Genomic DNA, 21,419 nt, shown 5'->3' with positions numbered 1-21,419 from the left:
CCATTAATGCAATGCTCATTAAGCAAACAAACAACACAGAATCTTTCTTTTACTCTCTTTGGTTCCTACAACTTTCAACACCACCCGCTCTGTTTTTCTTTTGTAGCTAACGTGTGGTTTAAGCCATTGTAGCTAACGCCATTAATGGAGGGTTCTCCTTTTCATTGGAAGGTTGTTGCCAAATTTATTCCTGCTACTCCTAACTGGATCTGGAATTGACTCCAGACCCAGAAATGTCTCCTTTTCTTTACCCTTTTTCTCATTCTCTTAACAAACCCCTCCAACTTTAGCCTCTCTTTTCTTTTTATACCCTAAACTTTTCAATTTCAATCACATGCTGTTTATCTTCACGGTTGCTATACATGTCTGATGAGCAGAGCCCAAATGATATGAACTGGGCCAACCCCATTTGACCAATACACAAATTTGTGATGTTTAATCACTTGCTAAACCATGATTAAGATGCGTTTAGTCTTTTATATTTAGCCTTAATCCTCTCCTTTCTGTGTGGGTTCCGATATTAAAGAAGGCAGTGTTTTAAGAAGCCCACCGAGACGCGCTCGCTTCAAAGAAGTGAGAGTCCCTTAATGATGCCCGCTCCTTTCTATTGTGCTCGCTTGCTCGTTCTTTTGTGTCTCACACTTGAGTTCAAGAGGGCTATTGTAACAGTTCAAGCCCTCCGCTAGTACATATTATCTTTTTTGAGATGCGTTTTAAAATCTTGAGGAGAAGTCCTTATAGAGAAAGTTCAAAGAGAACAATATCTGCTAATGTTCGGAGCGTGCTGAAAATGCATGACCTAAGCAAACATGTATAAAAGATGGGAAGAGGGAAGGATCAATATCTGCTCTTCTTGTTCGAGGGAAGGATTGTTGGGAGAGGAATCTCACGTCAGCTAATTAAAGGATCCATCATAAGTTTATAAGTACGAGACCTTTTGGAGAAACCAAAAGCAAAACCATGAAAATTTATATTCAAAGTGGACAATATCATACCATCGTAGAAGTTCATGATCCATAACACTCCCTCCCCCATCAGCGGACTCTGTTTCGTACCTTCAAATGCAAGCTTTATGTATAGTTTAATTGATGAAAAACGAGTAGACTCATTTTCGTCATTCAAAAGTCTGCTGTAAAGAATGGGAATTTATGGCATGATACTTGTCAATCTGGTTCACTGAAAAATCTGTCTACTTTTTTAGATCGATTGATGAGTTTGACAAAATGTAGGAAACCAAATAATTATCAGATGACAAGATGGGTTTGAGAGAAAGTTAAAGAAAAAATGGTCAATGCTTAGAGACATGAATTTGTAGAGTCATTTGGAGACCTTTTTCTGGTACTGATTCTTGACCCATTTGATGCCTACTGAAGTTCCAGATTTCACTTTTTGAGCACCTACAGCTGCGACAGCCTTCGCCTTCACAAATCCAGCTGAGGCTGCTGCCTTTACCTCTGTCATCTTCTTGCTACTACTGCCATTGCCGCTCCCTTTCTTCGCCACCATCTTATCGTCGTCTTCGACTCCGTAATTGCCTGAACCCCACTGATCAGCCCAGCTTGGTGCCTTGCTTCCCATTTTCAACTATCATTTTCCAGAAATTTATCAAAAACAGCTTGATGTTTATCATACAAAAGTAAAAAGGATCGCTGATTAATTTTGATTAAGAACGTTGGATAAGCATGGATGAATTGAGTTACAACGACGAGATCTTTCTGTAAAATTAAGAAAATGTCGTCATATCAATCTTTCTAAATTATCTCAATAAAATAGAAATCAAATCAGTGGCCAAATGGAGAATCTGGGAAATACAGACAAACAGAAGGGAAAGGAGACAACAATGGCCAACCTACCAAATCCTCCAGAGTCAATCTTCACAAAGAAGAATTGAAAATTTGAACTTACATTACATCAAATTCGATGTATCTTAGCTTACGAATTTGTTAATTTTATAGTAAAAGCATTGCTCAAACAATGACACCTGTAAACAAAATCACGAGTAAAATATATTTTACTTGAATCCAAGTTTCTATAACTGGTTTTGGACAGTTTAAACAAAACAAAAACATTGTCCTACAAGAAAACTGACTATAAAACAGTGGGGAAAAGAAAAGTTGAAGAAGATCCTTCCAGGATCGAAAGTCACATCCATCAGAAGATGAAATGTTGAGCATTGACGCCAAAACTTAAATCGGCAAAACACGGATTCAAATCATTTGCTCGATTCATCAACTAACCAAACATCAAAGCCCTCAAATCACGCTCAAGGTCGAAAAAGCAATCAGACACCATATTCAAATTAATCGAAAGAACAAATTAAACTAGATGCACAAGGCGTATTCAACGATGGAATCAGATATACATACAACTTCACTAGACGGAACCGCCGACCAAAAACCAAGGAACAATCAACTAGAAAACTGAAGAAATTGGAACAAGGAAGCTGAAGATACGTACGCAGATAGAATTCAAAAAAAAGCGAGAAAGAACTGCGATTCGATTCGATTCGATTCGATTCGATTCGAGGGAGAGTGAAAATACCTTGAAATTGACGTTGTGGAGGTTGGTGAGAGTGGGGCCCTGCAGAGAAAGAGAGGGATTGAGAAACGGAGGGTTGAGGAAGAAGATGAAAATGAAGACTGTGCTGAAGAAAAATTGGTAATGGCGGTGGTGGTGGTGGTGGGTAGAGAATCTTGTGGGGCCGTGGACTTTACGTTGGCTTCAAATTCCAAGCTCTTTATACTCCTTTACACGCACCTTCCGCGCCTTGCTCTGCTTCCTCTGTCGGTTACCGTTTATTTGTTTTTCTTTTTTTTTTGTTCACCATATTCTTTTTAAAATAAATAATTAATATTTTTACTCCAATTATATGAATATTTCTGTACTACCCCTTATTAATTCCAAGAGACAGAGGAGGTTAGGTTAGTCGAAAAATAGTTATCGGTTTAAGGACGCAAGGTACCATTTTTTTTTTCAGGATAAGAAGGGATAGAGAAAATATCTCGAGCCAATGTTCAAGTACCAAGCACTTTGTCGCTAAAATAACTCATGTTGTACTCTCAAGAAAAGCTCGAATGTGTATATACTCGAAACCGACACAGATGGGTAGGTACATAATACACTGGAAGCTGAGACAACTCTTTCTAAAGAACTCGAACAGAATAACCTTTAACTTGTGCATATATAACAAACATGAATATATCACGATTGTTAATATATATATATATATATATATATATACATTTTTTTTTTCAAATCATCATCTCTATATATCTTATATGTTTATTGGTTCCTAAAACTTCCAACTCTAATTATTAAACTAAATTATTAATTTTACTTATATTTATTATAAATATTTATTTTAACTAAAAAAATGCCTATTTTAATTTTATTTATTTCCATCCACGTTTAAAACGACTATTTTTACTTTTTAAAGTGTTTTTTTTTTCTTAATATCTTATTCAGCCTTTATGATTAATTGCAATCAATTATTGAATAAATAACAAAATGTGCAAATTTAATAATTTTTTAAAAAAGAAATTAGCAAAAGAGATTTAAATTTGAATTAAATTCATCATGCAACCAAGTAGACAATAATAATAATAATAATAACTAATTTAATATTTTAAAGTTCTCTAAATTTTTGAAATGATGACTATATATATATATATATCGTCTACAAGATAACCTAAATAAATAAAATAAATAAAATAAAATAAATCTTTGTTTCAAAATCTTGATCTATCCAATTATTATAAAGTCATGATTTTGTCCAAAACAATGTTTTAAAGCATAAAAAATTAACATATTATAATATTAAATTAACACCAAATTTTTTGGATTAGTGTTTGCGCACGTTCAAATCCAAAAAATTAGTTGCTCGAGTAGAAATTTAAATTTTATATTGATATTAATTTAATAGGGAGGTGGTTCATAGGTTTATAATTAATATTTTTGAGGTATTAAAAATAAATTATATAAATTTTTTGTTATAAAAATGGCTTAATTTACAGCTTTAGATTCCATAAATTAGGTACGCCTAATTATTGTGAAATCTAGGCTGTCTATTCCAACCTCTTCAACCCACCACGCAATTAATTTCTTCAATATCATAAATCAATCCATTATCTCAATTATTAACTTATATAATTATAAATTACATTTTTTTTTTAAATACTACAAAATTAAAATTTCATTAATATTCCCTTGTACTATATAATCTATGAAGCGTGATAATTAATCACTTTTCTCTAAGATTTTTTTTTTAATTTTTTTCAAAAGTCAAGCGTGATAAAATTATTTTAAAATATAGTATTAACTGTTATCCAAAATTAAAAATAAATATATATTTTTATATTTTTTTATAAAATTTTAAGAGTATTTTAGAAATAAAAGGTTGTTTACGAAGTATTTTTATTAATTTAATGAAATTAAAAATAAATAAATAAACTTACATAAATACAAAGACAGTTCCGTGTATAAAAGTTAAGAAACTGGGCGAAGGGGAAGGGTATCAGTTTCTCCCAATTCAAAAGAAGAGTTTCGGAGGCCAGCGCCGAAGTGACGGCCCGTGAAGATGCACGGCGGCGCGTGGAGAACGGTGGATTGAAATTAAAGAGGCTTACGGCGGAAGATGGGTTTTGAAACTGCGATGAAGGTATTGATGCGTCTCAATTTGAAAGACATGGCTAAAATTGTTGTTATTGGTTTGCCGTGTGTTTTCTGATTGAGCCGCGTCAATATCTCGTCACAAATTTTGCAGCTTCGCTCGTTCTCTTTGGGTAATTAATTCTCTTTCAAATCTAATTTTAGTTTTGTTTCAAATCCCGGCCCGCTATTGGACTAGATTACTACTTCGTTTGAGCTCATTAAAACATGCTGAGATTGTTACCGACTTTCAATTCAAATCAACTACGACCAAAATAATAGATTTTGCATGCATGTTATTGTGAGATAATTATATGTAAATTTAATTCAGGGGAAGTTAGATTTCTTCCATAAACTTGTTTTCTTGAACACCACATGTTTTTTTAATTTAGGGTTTTGTTAAAAATTAATTTTTTTCTTTAGATATTTTTTGAACCGTTGTAAATATTTTTAAAACGAGACTTATTTAGATTATTCTCGGTCTTTTTTAAGAATAATTAATTTTAAATGCTATGATTAACAACTTGTGCTGTCACGTTTTATATAAAAATATTTTATTCATAAAAGATCAAAAGGCATTCTACATTATAATTTATAAATAATATAATTAAATTTAGTTTATTTTTCAATTCCCTTGTAATATGAGTTTATAGTTTAATTACTATTTTTTTTGGTATATAATTATAAATATATATTCTTATAAATTCTTACTCATTCGTCTCCCATGTAAACTATACCATTGGTTCTACAAAAGTTTATTTTATGTCATTTCTATCTTTCAATGTATGCAAAAGATTCCATAATATTTTGAGTTGGACATAGCCACCATAACGATCAAAGAACAAACAATACATCATTCAGAGCGTCTAATAAGAACATCATTTACCTCAATAATATTCACCCAGAATCAATAAGAAATGAAGAACCAACCAAATTAAACTGAAATTGGTGAAAAACCCACTAGATCGGAGGTGGATCGGGTAAACAATTGAACCAGTAAAAAAATGAAATGAAATCAAACTGAATTGAACTAATCACGAATCAAACCACTAAACCTATTCGAATGAGATCGTTTCATTCTCGCTTGGTCCATGTCTCCAATGGCTAGTCTACTATTCCCCTCACAACGATTCACGATGGCAAAGGACAATAAAGGTGGTTATGCATACAACCTAATGACGAAGTTAGTGACACAAGAATGTGACAATCGTGCTACTACTGTTTACAAATGGAGGGAAAACAAATTAGAGGAAGAACAACTTATTAGTGTCAATCAAGCAGCATGATGACGACTAGACGTCAGTGAAAATCAATGGTGCGACCAAGACAAACAGAAGTTTAGAAAGACATCGAGTGACGCAAATGAAAATATCGAGGAAGGAGATGCAATTGAGCCGAGGAATGGTTGCACCTTGACAACAACATCGAGCTCGATTTTCTTATTTAATTATTATTTTTTAATAATATCGAACACTATTTGAAATAAGTAGAAAGAATAATTATGAAATATGTTCCTTTAAATTTTCTTTTACCTTTTTTTTCCATTTTTTATTTTTATTTTTGTATGTTAGGATCGCACGTTCATCGGGAGACGGAGGCCTCAAATGTCATAAGCGCCTCAAAAAACACACACAAATGCGAGGGGGAAAAGAGGAAACACTTCTCTCGCTTCCCCTCCACAAATTTGAAAAAGGTGTTATCCAAAGCCTATGTCTTCTCCAATTCTTTCATCTTCGTCTATTTTCTCGCTAAATCTCTGTCAATCCTCATAACCCTAAACGAACTTTCAAAATCATGCTATTAAATCTGTCTTCCTCTTCTTGTTCTGTTATCAAGCTACCCAATTCCAAGTCAAGAACCCACTTCTCCAAATCCCCATCTTCTTCTTCTTCTTTCTTATCTCATTCTTTCAATTCGCCGGATCTTAGTTTCAAGAACAGACACCAAATCTTCTGGGAAAAGAGCAGAATCCCATGTCGGAGGAGTTGCGATTTCAGACCATGGGCTTTCGCCGGATTCGATATTGGAAGTGCTCCGTCGGTACTGGAGGCGACGGCGGTGTTGACAGCCATCATTGTTGTTCACGAGAGTGGCCACTTCCTCGCCGCCTGTCTACAGGGCATCCATGTAAGTAAATTTGCAATCGGATTTGGTCCAATTCTCGCAAAATTCAACAAAAACAATGTAGAATACTCCATTAGGGCATTTCCTCTCGGTGGATTTGTGGGTTTTCCTGATAATGATCCTGAGAGTGATATTCCAGCAGACGACGAAAATTTGCTGAAAAATAGACCGATATTGGATAGAGTGATAGTGATTTCTGCTGGTGTTGTTGCCAATATAATCTTTGCTTATCTAATTATCTTAATTCAAGTATCATCGGTTGGCTTGCCTGTTCAAGAGCCATTTCCTGGTGTTCTAGTGCCTGAGGTTCTAACCCTTTCAGCTGCTTCCCGTGATGGGCTGCTTCCTGGGGATGTGATTCTTGCTGTTAATGCAGATGAACTGCCAAAATTGGCTTCTAAAGCAGTGTCTGAGCTCGTTGAGGCAATTAAAAGAAGCCCCAATAGAACTGTTCTTCTCAAAGTTGAAAGAGGGAAACAGTATCTTGAAATTGGGGTCACCCCGGATAAGAGTTTTGATGGAACAGGAAGAATTGGGGTTCAGCTTTCACCAAATGTAAAGATTTCAAAGGTTGTAGCCAAGAATTTCTTGGAGGCTTTTAGTTATTCTAAAAGGGAATTTTTGGGTCTGTCATATAAGGTTTTGGATAGCTTGAAACAGACATTTCTGAACTTCTCTCAGTCAGCTAGTAAGGTTTCTGGTCCTGTGGCCATTATTGCTGTTGGTGCAGAAGTGGCTAGGTCCAACATTGATGGGCTTTATCAATTTGCAGCTGTGCTTAACATTAATCTTGCTGTTATAAACCTTCTTCCCTTGCCAGCTTTGGATGGCGGTTCGTTGGCTTTGATCCTCATTGAAGCTGCAAGGGGAGGGAGAAAGCTGCCGTTAGAACTCGAGCAGCAAATCATGTCGTCTGGGATCATGCTCGTCGTACTTCTTGGGCTGTTCCTCATCATCAAAGACACGTTAAACCTTGAGTTTATAAAGGACTTGTTATGATAAGACAATGCTCAAGGAATGGATTCAGGGCAAACTCTGTTTAAACTGTAAATGCTTGTGTTGATGATTTAGTGTTAGTGTTGTAGTTTAGAGCTCTTAATGCTTTCATATTGTTGGTTTCAGCTGAGATAGAAATAAAGAGATGATTTATAACCCTTATTCTTATCAGCTTTGTACTCCCTTCAAATCAACAGGTTAAATATACAGAGAACAGCTTGTTTATGTGTATACTTCATGTTGCTTGAATCCTTGTCTTTCTGTTGCAGCCTGCAGGTAGAAAGAACTGAGAACCGATGTCTATGCATCGAGCATTCTTCGGCTGAAGATTTAGCCACAGAAGATTGAAATTTGTGAGGCCTCACATCGGTTTGAGAGGAAAAACGAAACTTTCTTGATAAGGGTATGTAAATCTCTCCTGACGTATTTTAAAACTGTAAGGCTGACGACGATACGTAACGGGCTAAAATAGATAATATCTACTAGTGATGGGTTTAAGTTGTTACAAATGGTATCAGAATCAGACATTAGGCAGTGTGCAGTGAGAATGTTAGCTACATTGTAAGATCCCACGTCGGTTTAAAAGGGGAGGTAAAATAAATTTAAAATAATAATAATAATAATAATATTTAAATGAAATGTCACAAACCTTATTATGTGTTTAGATAGACCACAAACAAAAACAAAAAAAAATTAGGGGCTAAATATCATAATTAATAGAGGTAAAGTCTAATTTAAAATAATTATGAATTCTAAAGCATTTTGACTTTAGATTGATGTCATACAGTGTCATTGCTTGGGTTGGATCGACCAATTAGATTAATCTCCTTTTTTTTTTTTTTTTATTCTCTATAATAAATTATGACAGTCTAATTTGTTATTTATCTATTTATGTAATTTAACATTTAAACATTAAATATTATAGTTTAGTTTAGAAAATTAGGTTTATCTTGTCTTGTTGCACTAAGTTATGTTTATATAGATGAATATACGTTTTTATGCTTAAATTCTATTTTAGATTTTTTTAAAAAAAAATCAATTATTTTTGTTTATTGAAGTTTGGAGGGAGGTCTATTTTAGTTGTTAATTTTTATTTTAGGTTCTATTACTTGTGAATAAAATCTTTGAAAAATATTATTAAACCGTATCTTATTAATTATCTCATTTTTAAATTAGTGTATAAGTTTTTAACAGAAATTTCTAAAATGTCAAGTTTGAATTTAATAAATTTCTAAATATAAAAAGTACCCATATACATTGAATTTATAATTTTTTATTTAATAAATCTATAATACATCATTTATTTTTAAATTAATAAATTCCTGTAAAATTTAATCAATTTTTTTTAAAAAAATATTGATTAACTAATTATAAAAAAAATTAAAAAATTAAAATAATTGCCCATTAAAGTAGAATATTAAGTTAATTAACAAAAATAGGATTTAAATCGAAATTTACTATATTCAAATATTTTACATTGAATTGAAATGATTACTTTTTAAAAAATATTTTAAAATAAAATAAAATAATAATAATAATAAATTCCTTACCAACCCGATCGATTTGGATTGATACAATCCGTCCACTAAACAAAATTTGTTTTTTATTTGTTACAGATATATATATATATCAACAAACCATGACAGGACAGCGAAGGAGAATAGTCAACGCCTCCCAGGCGTAAAAGTCATCATAATCAACGGCTGCAGACGCATGCCTCCATTCCCTCTGTTTTAAAACCACGGTTCCTACATGAAGGCAGTTTCATTGCCACCACGTATATAAAAAGCCTTTTCAAACTTCAAACAAACTCTCCCAACTTCGCCAAGCCGGTGAGGAAAAATGAAGAAGAGAGCAAAGAAAATTGAAGTCAATTCTACAGAGGAAACGTGTTGCTCAGATCAAGTTTGCTTCACCTACTAACTTCTTCCTGGATATTTTACATATTTGGTCTTCTTCTTCTTCAAGAAATTTCCTAACCGATTCCAAATCGGTACTCGAAATTTGATGATGAATTTTGCGAGCGGTATGGCGTTGGGGGATGCCTCGTCTCTGTGGAGCCTGATACCGAAGACGCCGCAGCCTGCGGTGGCGCTGAAGCTGGAATCGAGAGGTGGAGTTTTAGGATTGCCGGCTTCTCCGATGACTTGCTCCATTGAGGCTGAGAAGCCGCCGAATCGAACCACGGAGTTACAGCCGTCCATTGAGCAGCCGGACGGCAATAGCGTTTGGAGATCGAATAAGGATATCGCGCCCCTTGCTAGTAAGTTTTGCGATTCAGATTGTTGAATATGCGGAATGCTTTTGGTATTGAATCAATAACCGTGGTTGTTTGATGTTGTATAAATCGTTTCTCTGAATCGATTCGTGATATGGAAGTTATCTATGGTTCTATCAATATGCACATTAGGAGATACTTCTGAATCTGTAATAACATTTTCAGAAGTCGACCGTTTCTTTTTAGTGAAATTTCAAAGAGTAAAGATGTAGAATTACTATGGTTATTAGGATGCGAGTTTACATGAAGGTCAATGGTTGAAATTATTGGGTAAAATCTCGCCCGAATCCAAATCAAAGAGGATTCAGACGTGTTTGGGAAAAATTTTGAAACCGATGTGAGAATGCGACCATTGGCATGAATAAATTACTCGAGCAACAGACATGGTGATTAGAATTAACAGAATCAGATGGTAACTGAAATGTATTTTTGCAAAACAATTCTTCAGGATCAAATAAACTTTTGCACACACTTTGAGTAACAGCAAGTTAATGCAACCACTCAGTTTCTTCAAGCTAGTCGATTTCTACTTCCTTATCATCTGTCTTTTCGTTTTAACCTGTCATGTTTTGGTCAATAGACGTAAGTTTAAACTGGCTAAACTGTTGGCAACTTTTCCTTCATCTGTTAATGCATTTTTTTTCACTTTATATAAATGGTTGCAGGACCATTATCAGTGTCAAGTAAGTCTGCTTATCCAGATAATAATAAGAAGGTTCGGATATCATTTAAGGTATGAGTTATATTATTGAATCTATGCCCTTTTCTCTTTTTTAACTGAGTTTCGACCTTTGTTTATCAAATATTTTTCAGCTTCCAATCAGTTTTATCTTTTAGTAACCCATCAATATATTTTGTAATTTTTATCTACTCTTTCTCATTTGTTGAGTTAACAATGCAGGGGTTGCCAGGGTCACATAGTGAGGATGCAGCACTTGCAGCATACCCTAATTGTGAAAGTGTTCCTTGTAATGAGTTTGAAGATGCATTCAAGGTTTATTAGTCTATCTGCTAAAATAAAATAACATGTAGAACTGCTTTCCTTGGTGGGTTAACCTATTTCACTGTGATGTTTTGTTTTTTAAAGATCATATGTGATTATTGAAAATTGTAGACCACATTACTGGTCTTGACTTTACTTGCCTTCAATTCACTTAATTCAAGTCCTCCACTAATACTTTGTCATAACTTTTTTTTCTCTGCAGGCTGTTGAACTGTGGATAGCTGATAAAGCTGTTCTTCCGATTGAAAATTCATCAGGTGGGAGCATCCATCGCAATTATGATTTGCTCCTTCGGCACAGGCTACATATTGTTGGTGAAGTGCAGATAACCACCAACCTCTGCCTTCTAGCTCTGCCAGGTGTGAGAGCAGAACAGTTGAAACGTGTTCTTAGTCATCCACAGGTTAAGCGTAGACTTCCATTCCATCCTTGTCTTACTTCTTTATAACTGCAGTCTCACGTGTTTTATTCACATGGTAGTCATTGTAATAGAATATTCACGACACATGAACGTCTAGCATTCAATCTTGCACCGGCCTCTAAAGAAGTTATTCCTGTTGTTTGCTCTATTGCATCATATCCTTGAATTTGGGTATTATTATGAAAATGAAGTGAGTTTTTGGAAGTAAAAAGTACCGACGTGTTGTCATTAGAAAAATCAATGATATTTGAGTGTTGGTTTGGACAGGCACTTTCCTTGAGCGATAATGCGCTGAATAGGTTGGGTGTTGTCCGAGAAAATGTTGATGATACTGCTGGTGCAGCTCAGGTTCATATATGTTAGTTTAAATTCCAATTACAAACTTTCTTCTACTTGGTTTATTTTCTAAAACAGGCTGTCCATCTTGATTTTGTATCTAGTATGTAGCGTTGAACAACCTCAGGGATGCTGGAGTTGTGGCCGGTGCTCGTGCTGCAGACTTATATGGTTTAAACATACTTGCAGAAGGAATCCAGGTAAATATTTTATCTCTTTCTAGTTTTCTTTTTGTTCTCATCTCATCTTAACATATGATTAATATACTTGGTCATCGCTGGTCTTAAATAAAATTATGTGCTTAAGGATGATTTAGGTAACGTGACTCGTTATCTGGTACTTGCAAGGGAACCAATCATTCCAAGAACTGATAGACCCTATAGAGTAAGCCACAATCTCATACGTGTTGATCACAATGCCTCATATTTGTTGAACTCGTAGCTTATATTAATCTTGGAAGTCAAATCTTCTATTCGTTGCAGACAAGCATTGTATTTACTTTGGATGAAGGACCTGGAGTCTTGTTCAAAGTGTTGGCGTTGTTTGCACTAAGAGATATAAATTTGACAAAGGTATATTGCTGCATCAATCTGTGAATAAAATTTAATTTTCTCTAAAAGCTTGGTTTTGTACCATTTATCTCTAAACTGATGAGAATTCTGCACGCACGACTAGATTGAAAGTCGACCGCAAAGAAATTGCCCCTTACGAGTAGTGGATGACTCTAACATGGGTACTGCCAAGTATGTATCATTATCATTGTCGTTTTGCAGTATACCTTTAGCAGGCCCCGAAAGGTCTTCACTAATAGTTATTGCAGCACAATGTGTCTCAAATGTCTGTATGGATTGATGAATCCCTTCAATTTTCAACGTTTTCAGGTACTTTGACTACTTGTTCTACATTGATTTTGAAGCTTCTATGGCCGAACCACGTGCTCAACTTGTCTTGGGGCATTTGCAGGTTTGTTGTTGAACGTTATGATCAATTCATTTGGAAGGCTTTGTAAATCAAATTAGTTTTTTGAGTACACCCACGAAAGAGTGTTAAGAATATCATAGGCTTTTGGGTCTAATGAAACTTAACCCCAATTATTTTTTCCATCGGAGGTTTCTCTTCTAATGTTGTGTTCTAACATTACATAGGAACATGCAACATTTTTACGGGTACTTGGTTGCTATCCCGTTGACATTGCTCGTTAGAGTATGCATTTGGTGAATCAATGCTCTTCAATTTCAGATCATTGGCCTAATAGAGTAGTTTGATTCAATACTCATATCTTCCATTGGAGGTCAAAAAGGTAACTTCCAATCAACTAGCATGTGGTGTGACCATAGGCTGAGTCCAATATAATAATGTTGATACTAATAGTAACAATACATTGTATTTTTCTTCATAATATGTTTTGACTCACCGTTTTAGTAAATTTGTATTTATGAAATTTCAATCCTATTGGTATGTAATTATGTTTCAATTAACAAAGGAATGCACATTATAAATTGTTGATTTGTAGATCATGCTCGGTAAAATTTAAATGTTTTATGAATATTGGATTTTTTTTTGAATGCATAGCATAGGAAAGCTGAGTAATGACAAACGTTTTTAAGTGAGTGTTATATATTCATTTTTTTTCCTTTCTTCGTATTCCTAAGAGTCAAAATTCAGTACTCCTCAAACAACTAAAGAATGGCTTTGGAAAGAAAGAAAAGATCCTCTTGGAACCCTATTTCCTCCAAATTTGAGATTTACTTTAGGGATAATATGATCTTTATTCGTTTTATATCCTCTTTTTTTAATTAAATAAAATATCTTTAAAATATAGCTCTAACACTAAGGGTTATATCGATTAAGAAATCATGATCCTTGTTTTTGTTGAGGATTGTTGAAGATTGTTGGGAGTGAGTCCTGACTAATTTAGAGAATAATCATGAGTTTATAAACGAAGAATACTATCTCCATTGGTATGAGACCTTTTGGGGAAGCCCAAAACAAAGTCACAAGAGCTTATGCTCAAATTGAATAATATTATATCGTTATGGAAAGTCGTGATTCCTAACATGGTATCAGAGTAGTCATGTCAATTGAATTCTCAAATATCTAAATAGAATCCTCTGTCAATTGAATTTTCAAATATCTAAATAGAATCCTCAAATATCTAATAAAGAAGTGGGAGCATCATCAATCTTTTAATATTTCAATTTTTTTTTTAGAAATATCTTTATTTTTAGAAAATTAAATATGTTTAACTCGCTAAATCAACCGTTAAATATATTGAAATTTTTAAAAATTATAAATACAAAATAGAAAGTTTTGTTATTTTTATTAATTTAGAAAAGAAAAGAAAAATAAAGAATTTACCGTCTCCGTTTAACTGCGGTGAATTTTTTTTCTCTCTCCTTCCCCCGTTACGGGGGCCGTCCTTGCAATCGAAACTTTGTAAGTGGTAAGAGAAGCGAAATTCGATTTTTTTACAGTTGGTGTAGGGTATCTTTCGACGAACACTCCATTAAAGGTTCCACCGAAAACCACCATAAAGGTTCCCCGAAGCTCCAACGCCTGCTTGCAGTCTGACTCGCATCGAACATGATTCAGCTTCTATTCATCTTAATCGCAGCCGAAGTGGCTCTGATTTTGACTCTCCTCTTCAGGACGCCTCTTAGGAAGCTTGTGATTTTGAGTTTAGATCGTGTTAAGCGCGGTAAAGCCCCAATCGTTGTTCAAACAGTCGCCGGAACTGTCTTCGTTCTGCTTCTTTCTAGCGTCTATAGCATGGTTAAGATCCAGAATCGGATGACTGAGACCGGCGAGGTTAATCCTACGGATCAGGTCCTTATGTCCAATCACTTACTCGAAGCTTCTCTCATAGGTAATTAATCTCTATCGAGCTTGTTTTTTTCTTTGATCTTCGCTTTCTGGATAGGGTTATTACCGATGGAATTTGTACTTCTTCTGTCAATTTACGGTGAATATGTTGTTTATGCTTAGGTTTTGGTTTTGGAATTATTGGATTTACGAGTATCTGGAGATGAACAATTTTGGTCCCTGAGCTAGTTAGAACGGAGAGAATTGGACTTCTTTATTTCAATTTTTCTCCCTGATCTTGTTCGATTCAATGATTTTGATGTGACATTACTCGTTATCCTTATATTGAGCTGTTGTTCACTTCATGTGAGGCTTCCTTGTACATCATATATTACAAGGGGGTGTTTGCAAATGCGCTGGAATATCATTTCGAAGGGAAATTTATTCTGAAGCATTTCGGTGTTAATGGAGCATTTGAAGACAATATTGCTCAGAGTACTTAGAGGTAAGTTAATGAGGAAAACCTGTATGAATCTAGAGTATAGGCCCTGGAGCTGGCAAAAAATTTTAATGGCCTTTGAATTTTGAAGCCTAATTTTTCTGATATCTGATTTTTGTTGTTTGATAATCTAGATCGTACAGTCGTATTTCGACATATAAATCTTGTTTTGTAGCCATTTGCTAACATTTTTGCAGTTACTTCCCATCCGTTTGAGTACCTCATATTAGATTTGAAAATAACATTTATGGCCTGCAGGGTTCTTGCTGTTTCTTGCACTGATGATTGATAGACTACATCATTACATCCGAGAGCTTCATCTACTCCGGAAGACAATGGAGGTTGCAAAGAAGCGAATTCGAGCAACAGAGGATGCAAGCGCAGAGAAGCTTAAAGCCCTGGGAGAAGAGTCAACTAAGTTGAGGAACACAATATCCAAACTGGAATCTGAAGTTGAGGCAAAAACAAAAGAAGCAAATGATGCAGAAACTGAAACAGATGCCCTGAGAAAGCAATCTGAGGAGTACCTCCTCGAGTATGATCGGTTATTGGAGGACAATCAAAATCTTCGGACTCAGCTGGAGTCGATCGACCATGGCTCTTCATAATCTGATGCAAAAAGAGGTCGTGCTAATCTTTTTCGCATCGCGTTGGAGGGCTAAGAAAAGGGTGCATTTTCGCTTCACTTAATTGGAGGGACTCGGGTTAGTTGGATCTGTATCAATGTGAAATGAAACTGAACTGGAAAATTGATGGAATGATGTTTTGAAAGCTTAGTTTCTCATTGAAAGTGGGAGTTTAAAGTTCACTTGGCGGAAGGGCTATTCTTGTGTGGAGGGTGGGTTAGCTTAACAAATCCATCTTTGTCACCGATGACTTGATCACCATCGACCTATCTTCGAACTCAAGGGCGCTCGACTAGCTTCAGGATATCTACGTCGTCATGGCAGTACATTCGTCGATAGAAGCAGCATTGAAATACAAAGAACGATCCGACAATTCGAAGGTGTTAGAGAGCTGGGTGTCGTGTCGGAACAAGCAAATTCCGGTTAAGGGTATTTTCGAAATTTTTTAAAAAGGTTCAAAGGTATTAATGAGAGTATCTAAAATTGAAGGGTATTTAATGGTCAATCTGTTGGTTTGAAATTGAAAGATTATGAGAAAGATTTTTCTTGGTTTAATTTCTAAAAAAATATAAATTCTTATGAAATTAAAATTATATAATTAATAAGTAATGTATTTTTATCCAAGTACGCTTTATATTTCATGCCCCTACTTTACATTTAATTCTTAGTTGAATTTTGATGAATTTATGACACAACCCCTACGCAATTAATAATTTATATATAAAGGAGCATTTATTAAATCTTCAAAAATAGCTTAATCTTGAGTTCAATTAATAAATTGTATTTAAACTGTTTTTTTTTTTTTTTCTCTAAATTTTTATTTTATCCTCAAAACTTTCAAATATTAAAAAAAACAAAAAACAAAAAGGCCTAACAGAAAAGAGACAAAGTAGAGTGTTGGGCAATGCGTAGTAATTAAGACACACATGGCATGGCATGGCATGGCATGGCTTCCTTTCTTGAGCTTCAACCGACGGTGGATGCCATGGGGAGTTAGGCATTCCTCTTTCCCTTTTGTTTTCAAAACCTTCTAACTTTTCAATGATTCTGTCTGGGTTTTTTCTGTTCACCTAATTCCATAAAAGTTTCCCTTTTCATTCTCATCTTTTTTTTTTTCACTTTCGATACTAATTAAATTAGTGCAACGCTCCATGTATAGGATTCAGACTAGTAGAATGTAGTGTAGGGATGAACCAATGCGAAAGCTAATAGCATGTGACATCCGAGTAGATGAAGGGTAAATGAATGACTCAAGACTACATCTGAATAAAACTAATCTTCAAGGTACCGTACTTCTCTCGATGACTCAATGATATAAATTTCATACTTAAAACATCTAGAGAATTTTTTAAAGATGCATGTGAGTGAAAACAAAATATGTTGGATGTTCTTGTAATTTTCACTCTTGGAAGTGAAGAGAAAGTAACGTGATCATATTATAGAGGATGCTAGGGAATGTCGGGAACAAATTTAATTAAATTGAATATCATAATAAACTTGGGATAAAAGGAACAAATTTACGTTTATGTGTAAGAAAACAGAGATGATTACAACACTAATGATGTTCTTACAACTATTGTCCGCCAAATCATTTCTAGTAATTCTACACCTAACATTCTTCTTATCTATGAATTCCATTGCCAACCACCCTTTGCCGCCACCGCCTCTCTCTTCCTCACCCACTTCTTCGCTTCGGATCGTCGTCCAATTCTCATCCTCCGTCCATCTCGCCTCCCCTGAATCCATTGCCAGCCGTCGGATCTGCTCTGTCGGCGACCAACTGGGTCGGAAAAATCCGGATTCTTCAATTGATCTCCAAATCCCCTGTTCTACAACACTCGTCGGAGAATCTGAATCAACTTCCCGGATTTTCTTTCCGGTGGAAATGGATTTCAGTTCCCTTAAAAATGGGTGATTTAGAAGCTGATTCGCCGTCCATCTCTCTTTTGGGTTTCTCCTTAAGCACTTCTCTACAAAATCCTTCGCTTTGTGAGATAAAAAAGATGGAATTTCCGGCGACTTGCCGGAATACCCAATTCGATACAGGGCGGAAATTGGGTCGTTGTCGGTTGTGTTCATCCATGGCGAGCCGCCGCCGGTGGCCATTTCAATGATTGTACACCCAATTGACCAAATGTCGGAGGCGAGTCCTTGGTGCTCACCACGAGCCACTTCAGGCGCCATAAACAGGGGCGTTCCGCCGATTACTTCCGTCTGGCTCGCCCACTTGGCGCATCCGAAATCCGCTAGTTTCGCCTTACCGTCTCGGCCGATCAAAACGTTTCGGGCTTTAATGTCGCAATGTACTAAGCCTTTTGAATGAATGTACTGTAATCCCTGTAGTAAGTCCCGCGTGTAATTTCCGATCACCGCCTCGTCCAGCCGCCCTCCACGGTGGCCAATCGCGTCGGCGAGTGAGCCGTTGGGTAAATACTCCATGAACAAATTGAACATCACGATGCCACTCTGTTCGGTACGGACATCACAGCCTCTACAAAAAACCACATACGGAGAGGCTAGAGAAGAAAGGAAGCATTGCTCTCTCTGTAGAGATTGCGAGTGAGTAACCTCGGCAGATTTGACGGCGAAGACATCGCCGCCGGGAGAGGCGGTGGCCAGGAAGACGGTGGCAGAGGAGCCTTGGCCGATGATGTGGCCTCTAGTCCAGTCCATTTTGATTGGTATATGAGTGAAATTCAATGGGCTTTTCGGGGTGTAATATATATATAGAAGGTTGACCATTTCTCTACGGAGAGATTGCCACGTGTCGTGTTTATGGGTGGAGGATCGGTTCCGGCCTGCCTGCTTAATGATGACATGTCAAAACGATATACCGCCACGTGTTCGATAAATGGATGCCAAAGGATTTTCTAGTGTTATTTTTATTTTTATTTATTTATTTACTTTTGGTGAACTAATTTGTTGAGTATTAGTGAGAGGAGTCCATGCTCGCCAATAGAGGAAAATATCGTAGGTTTATTTTCGGTTTGTTAAAATGAGTAAAAGTGAGTTGTTTATCTTTGTCCTCCCACTCACCTCGACGGGCAAATCGAGAGACTAATACGCTCTTTCTAGATAAACGTCTCGTATTTTTTTTCAGAATTGAGTATAGCAGGATGAATCTTAATCAGCTCCGAATGGAACAACAGATAGATCTTATTATAATCATCCCTCGTTAGTAGTATAAAAAATAGGTAATCCATACTAAAAAAATTATTGTCAGACACGAATTCAAATCTTAAATTAGATGTTTCTCAAACCTTCTAGAAACCTTAATTTTTATTTATTTAGCTGTAAAAAAAGACTGAGTTGGAGGATTTGTGTCCTCTAAGTGAAGCAAATTTGATAAAGGCACTAAAAAATTTTAAAAAGATGGAAATAAAAAAAGAAAATAAAGGTAGAGCATCCAATTATTTCGTGCCATCTGTCACCAAACTGAAATTTTCCATTGGACGTTCAACGCTTTTTAGTAATTACATCATTAATTAGTTACACCAAAAAAAGAAAAAAAACGAAAAAACAAAAATCCATGAATTTCACCTTTTTCTCAAAAGAGCAATGACGTCATTTAATGAGCTTGCACTTGAAAATTGGAATATTCTTTGTTACTTTTTTTAAGTTATGGGAGCTTATAGATTTTTATATTTTCATTAAATTATAAATTTAATCTAATTTTTTATTGTATTAAATCTGAATTTGAAAATTAATATGGTATTAAATTTGATTTTTTTTTTAAAAAAAGGTTAAAATGAATCATTAATTAAATATGATATTTTAACCCATATTTATTAAATATGGTATTAAATTTGAAAATGAATCATTAATTCAAGGTTGAAATTTATGGATAGGCTACAGCTCAAATATTGAAGAAAACTTGAAAACTAATGTAAATTTTAAAATACAAATAGATGTTTGGTGGCTCAACCAAGTGCTTTTATTTCAATAAATAAATAAATACATAATATTGTCTAAAAGTGGGGACACAATTGTCATGAAAGTGCATAGTTAGCTCAATGTACTTGATCGGTGGTGCTTGGTTCATGTTAGATGTTCAGATCTGCAGACTCATTTCAAACTCATTTTACTTGCTTTCATATATAGTTAGACCTTTGACCCAGGTTATACTATTTAGAGAATGTGACTGGTCATTTATTTTTTCTATCTGGATTATATACTATAAAAGCTATTAGTTGTTACGAATCTTGTTTTAGTATATAACATTTTTCCCCGCTCATGTTTTTTGAAACATTTTCTCTCAAACATGATGGAGGCTTAATAATACGTTTAAATTGTTTGCGGCTTACGATTACTATATGACCAACTTGTTCACCTAGTTAGAATAAGTGTTGTATAGTTGTTGTCCCCTATCATAAAAGTGCAACGGTGACACTTAACTAATGGCCAGACTTATTCAGGTGTCTTATTATTATTATTATTTTTTTGTCTTTTAATTATTATTATTATTTTTAGGGAATGGAGAAAAAGAAAGTAGGTGTAGGAAGGGAACCATCCAGAAGATGACACGTGTAAAATGAAAAGTGTTTATTATATTTGAATGGGTATAGAGTTGCCAAGTTTGGCATGCGTTTGGTTGAAGCCAGAATTAAGGAAATACCGGTGGGGCTTTCTAACGACCCTTTTTGAGAAAAAAAAAACAAACGAAATTAATAATAATAATAAATAAGTTCGGCTTTGGCTTTTACCTTTTTTTTTTTTTTTTTTTTTATTTATTTTGGATTTTTCATTTTCATATTTCTTAAAAATTAATTATAAATTAATCCATACGAATGACGTCATAAAATTCAACAAAAACAAAATAAATAAATAGGCTTTGAAGTGTCGAAGGCCCACATGCCCAATTTAAGCATCTACTTCTGAATTGCTGGGCCCGTTTACAAATCCTTTCGGCCCAATCAAAGTCAAGCCTACTGGGCTTTTAAAGCCCAGAATGTGTCCAAAGCTAAATAGGAGTAGAACTATAATATATATTTGTTTTAAATTATTTAATAATCCTCGAACTTGAAAATAAAAATCTAGAAAAATCTAGAAAGTTAAAAAATACTCTAGATGAAACAAATTAATATTTTGTTTAAAAAATACCTAGAATTTCAAAAATACCCTTTTAAAGAGACTTTAGAACAAGTTATTAAACATATATTTTATGTATTTTAATAACACAGCTTTATAATAGTATAGTTTAATGATAGAACACCAATTATCACAGTTCAATTTATGTTAATAATATTAAGTGAAAAAATACTATATAAGTAAACCATTTTAAGAAAATATATTTTTATGTTAGACGAACACGACTCTCCATAATGGTTTGATATTGTCCACTTTGAGCATAAGCTCTCATGGTTTTGCTTTGAGCTTCCCAAAAGACATCATACCAATGGAGTTAGTATTCCTCACTTATAAACTCATGATCATTCCCTAAATTAGCCGATGTGGGACTTTCATCATCCAACATTTTAAAAGACATGCCTATATATATATAATATGAAATAAAAGACTCTATTATTATAATAATAAGTATTATTATTATTATTGGTGAATCGTGGTCCTGTTAGCCCCCACATTTTGTCTGTTTGTAAAAGAGAGTAAAAGAGAGCAAATCTAGATCTATTAAGTCATTTTAAAAAAATAAATAAATACCACATGAATTAAAATTTTAATTTAGTCTA

The 21,419-nt window shown here is 34.7% G+C and overlaps 4 protein-coding genes and 1 long non-coding RNA gene across 5 annotated transcripts; 3 read left to right on the top strand and 2 right to left on the bottom strand.

The window, feature by feature from the left end:
• Nucleotides 1-1,172: 1,172 nt before the first annotated feature.
• Nucleotides 1,173-2,737, bottom strand: LOC111469911. Its single transcript, XR_002714928.1, has 2 exons — nt 2,542-2,737; nt 1,173-1,584 (listed from the first exon to the last, which is right to left on the bottom strand). It is a non-coding gene; the product is annotated as an uncharacterized LOC111469911 (long non-coding RNA).
• A 3,494-nt stretch (nt 2,738-6,231) lies between these two features.
• On the top strand, nt 6,232-8,000 carry LOC111469807 (probable membrane metalloprotease ARASP2, chloroplastic). The gene has a single exon (XM_023115242.1). It carries the CDS (start codon nt 6,442-6,444, stop codon nt 7,768-7,770), a length of 1,329 nt encoding a protein of 442 aa, XP_022971010.1. The 5' UTR covers nt 6,232-6,441; the 3' UTR covers nt 7,771-8,000.
• Nucleotides 8,001-9,527: 1,527 nt separating this feature from the next.
• Nucleotides 9,528-13,320, top strand: LOC111469827 (arogenate dehydratase/prephenate dehydratase 1, chloroplastic-like). Its single transcript, XM_023115267.1, has 11 exons — nt 9,528-10,030; nt 10,711-10,778; nt 10,947-11,039; nt 11,251-11,451; nt 11,737-11,817; nt 11,910-12,005; nt 12,112-12,189; nt 12,288-12,377; nt 12,481-12,548; nt 12,687-12,768; nt 12,951-13,320. The coding sequence occupies exons 1-11, from the start codon at nt 9,775-9,777 to the stop codon at nt 13,005-13,007; spliced, it is 1,170 nt and encodes a 389-aa protein (XP_022971035.1). The 5' UTR covers nt 9,528-9,774; the 3' UTR covers nt 13,008-13,320.
• A 918-nt stretch (nt 13,321-14,238) lies between these two features.
• LOC111469874 (B-cell receptor-associated protein 31-like) lies at nt 14,239-15,924 on the top strand. The gene is made up of 2 exons (XM_023115337.1): nt 14,239-14,671; nt 15,365-15,924. Exons 1-2 carry the CDS (start codon nt 14,389-14,391, stop codon nt 15,712-15,714), a joined length of 633 nt encoding a protein of 210 aa, XP_022971105.1. The 5' UTR covers nt 14,239-14,388; the 3' UTR covers nt 15,715-15,924.
• Nucleotides 15,925-17,202: 1,278 nt separating this feature from the next.
• On the bottom strand, nt 17,203-18,551 carry LOC111469639 (mitogen-activated protein kinase kinase kinase 18-like). The gene has a single exon (XM_023114973.1). The coding sequence runs from the start codon at nt 18,472-18,474 to the stop codon at nt 17,203-17,205; it is 1,272 nt and encodes a 423-aa protein (XP_022970741.1). The 5' UTR covers nt 18,475-18,551.
• Nucleotides 18,552-21,419: the final 2,868 nt, after the last annotated feature.

The sequence above is a fragment of the Cucurbita maxima genome, unplaced genomic scaffold (genome assembly GCF_002738345.1).
Source record: "Cucurbita maxima cultivar Rimu unplaced genomic scaffold, Cmax_1.0 Cma_Scf00041, whole genome shotgun sequence".
NCBI lineage: Eukaryota > Viridiplantae > Streptophyta > Magnoliopsida > Cucurbitales > Cucurbitaceae > Cucurbita > Cucurbita maxima.
Note: the sequence above shows the minus strand (reverse complement) of the source record. Positions and strands in the feature narration are given on the sequence as shown.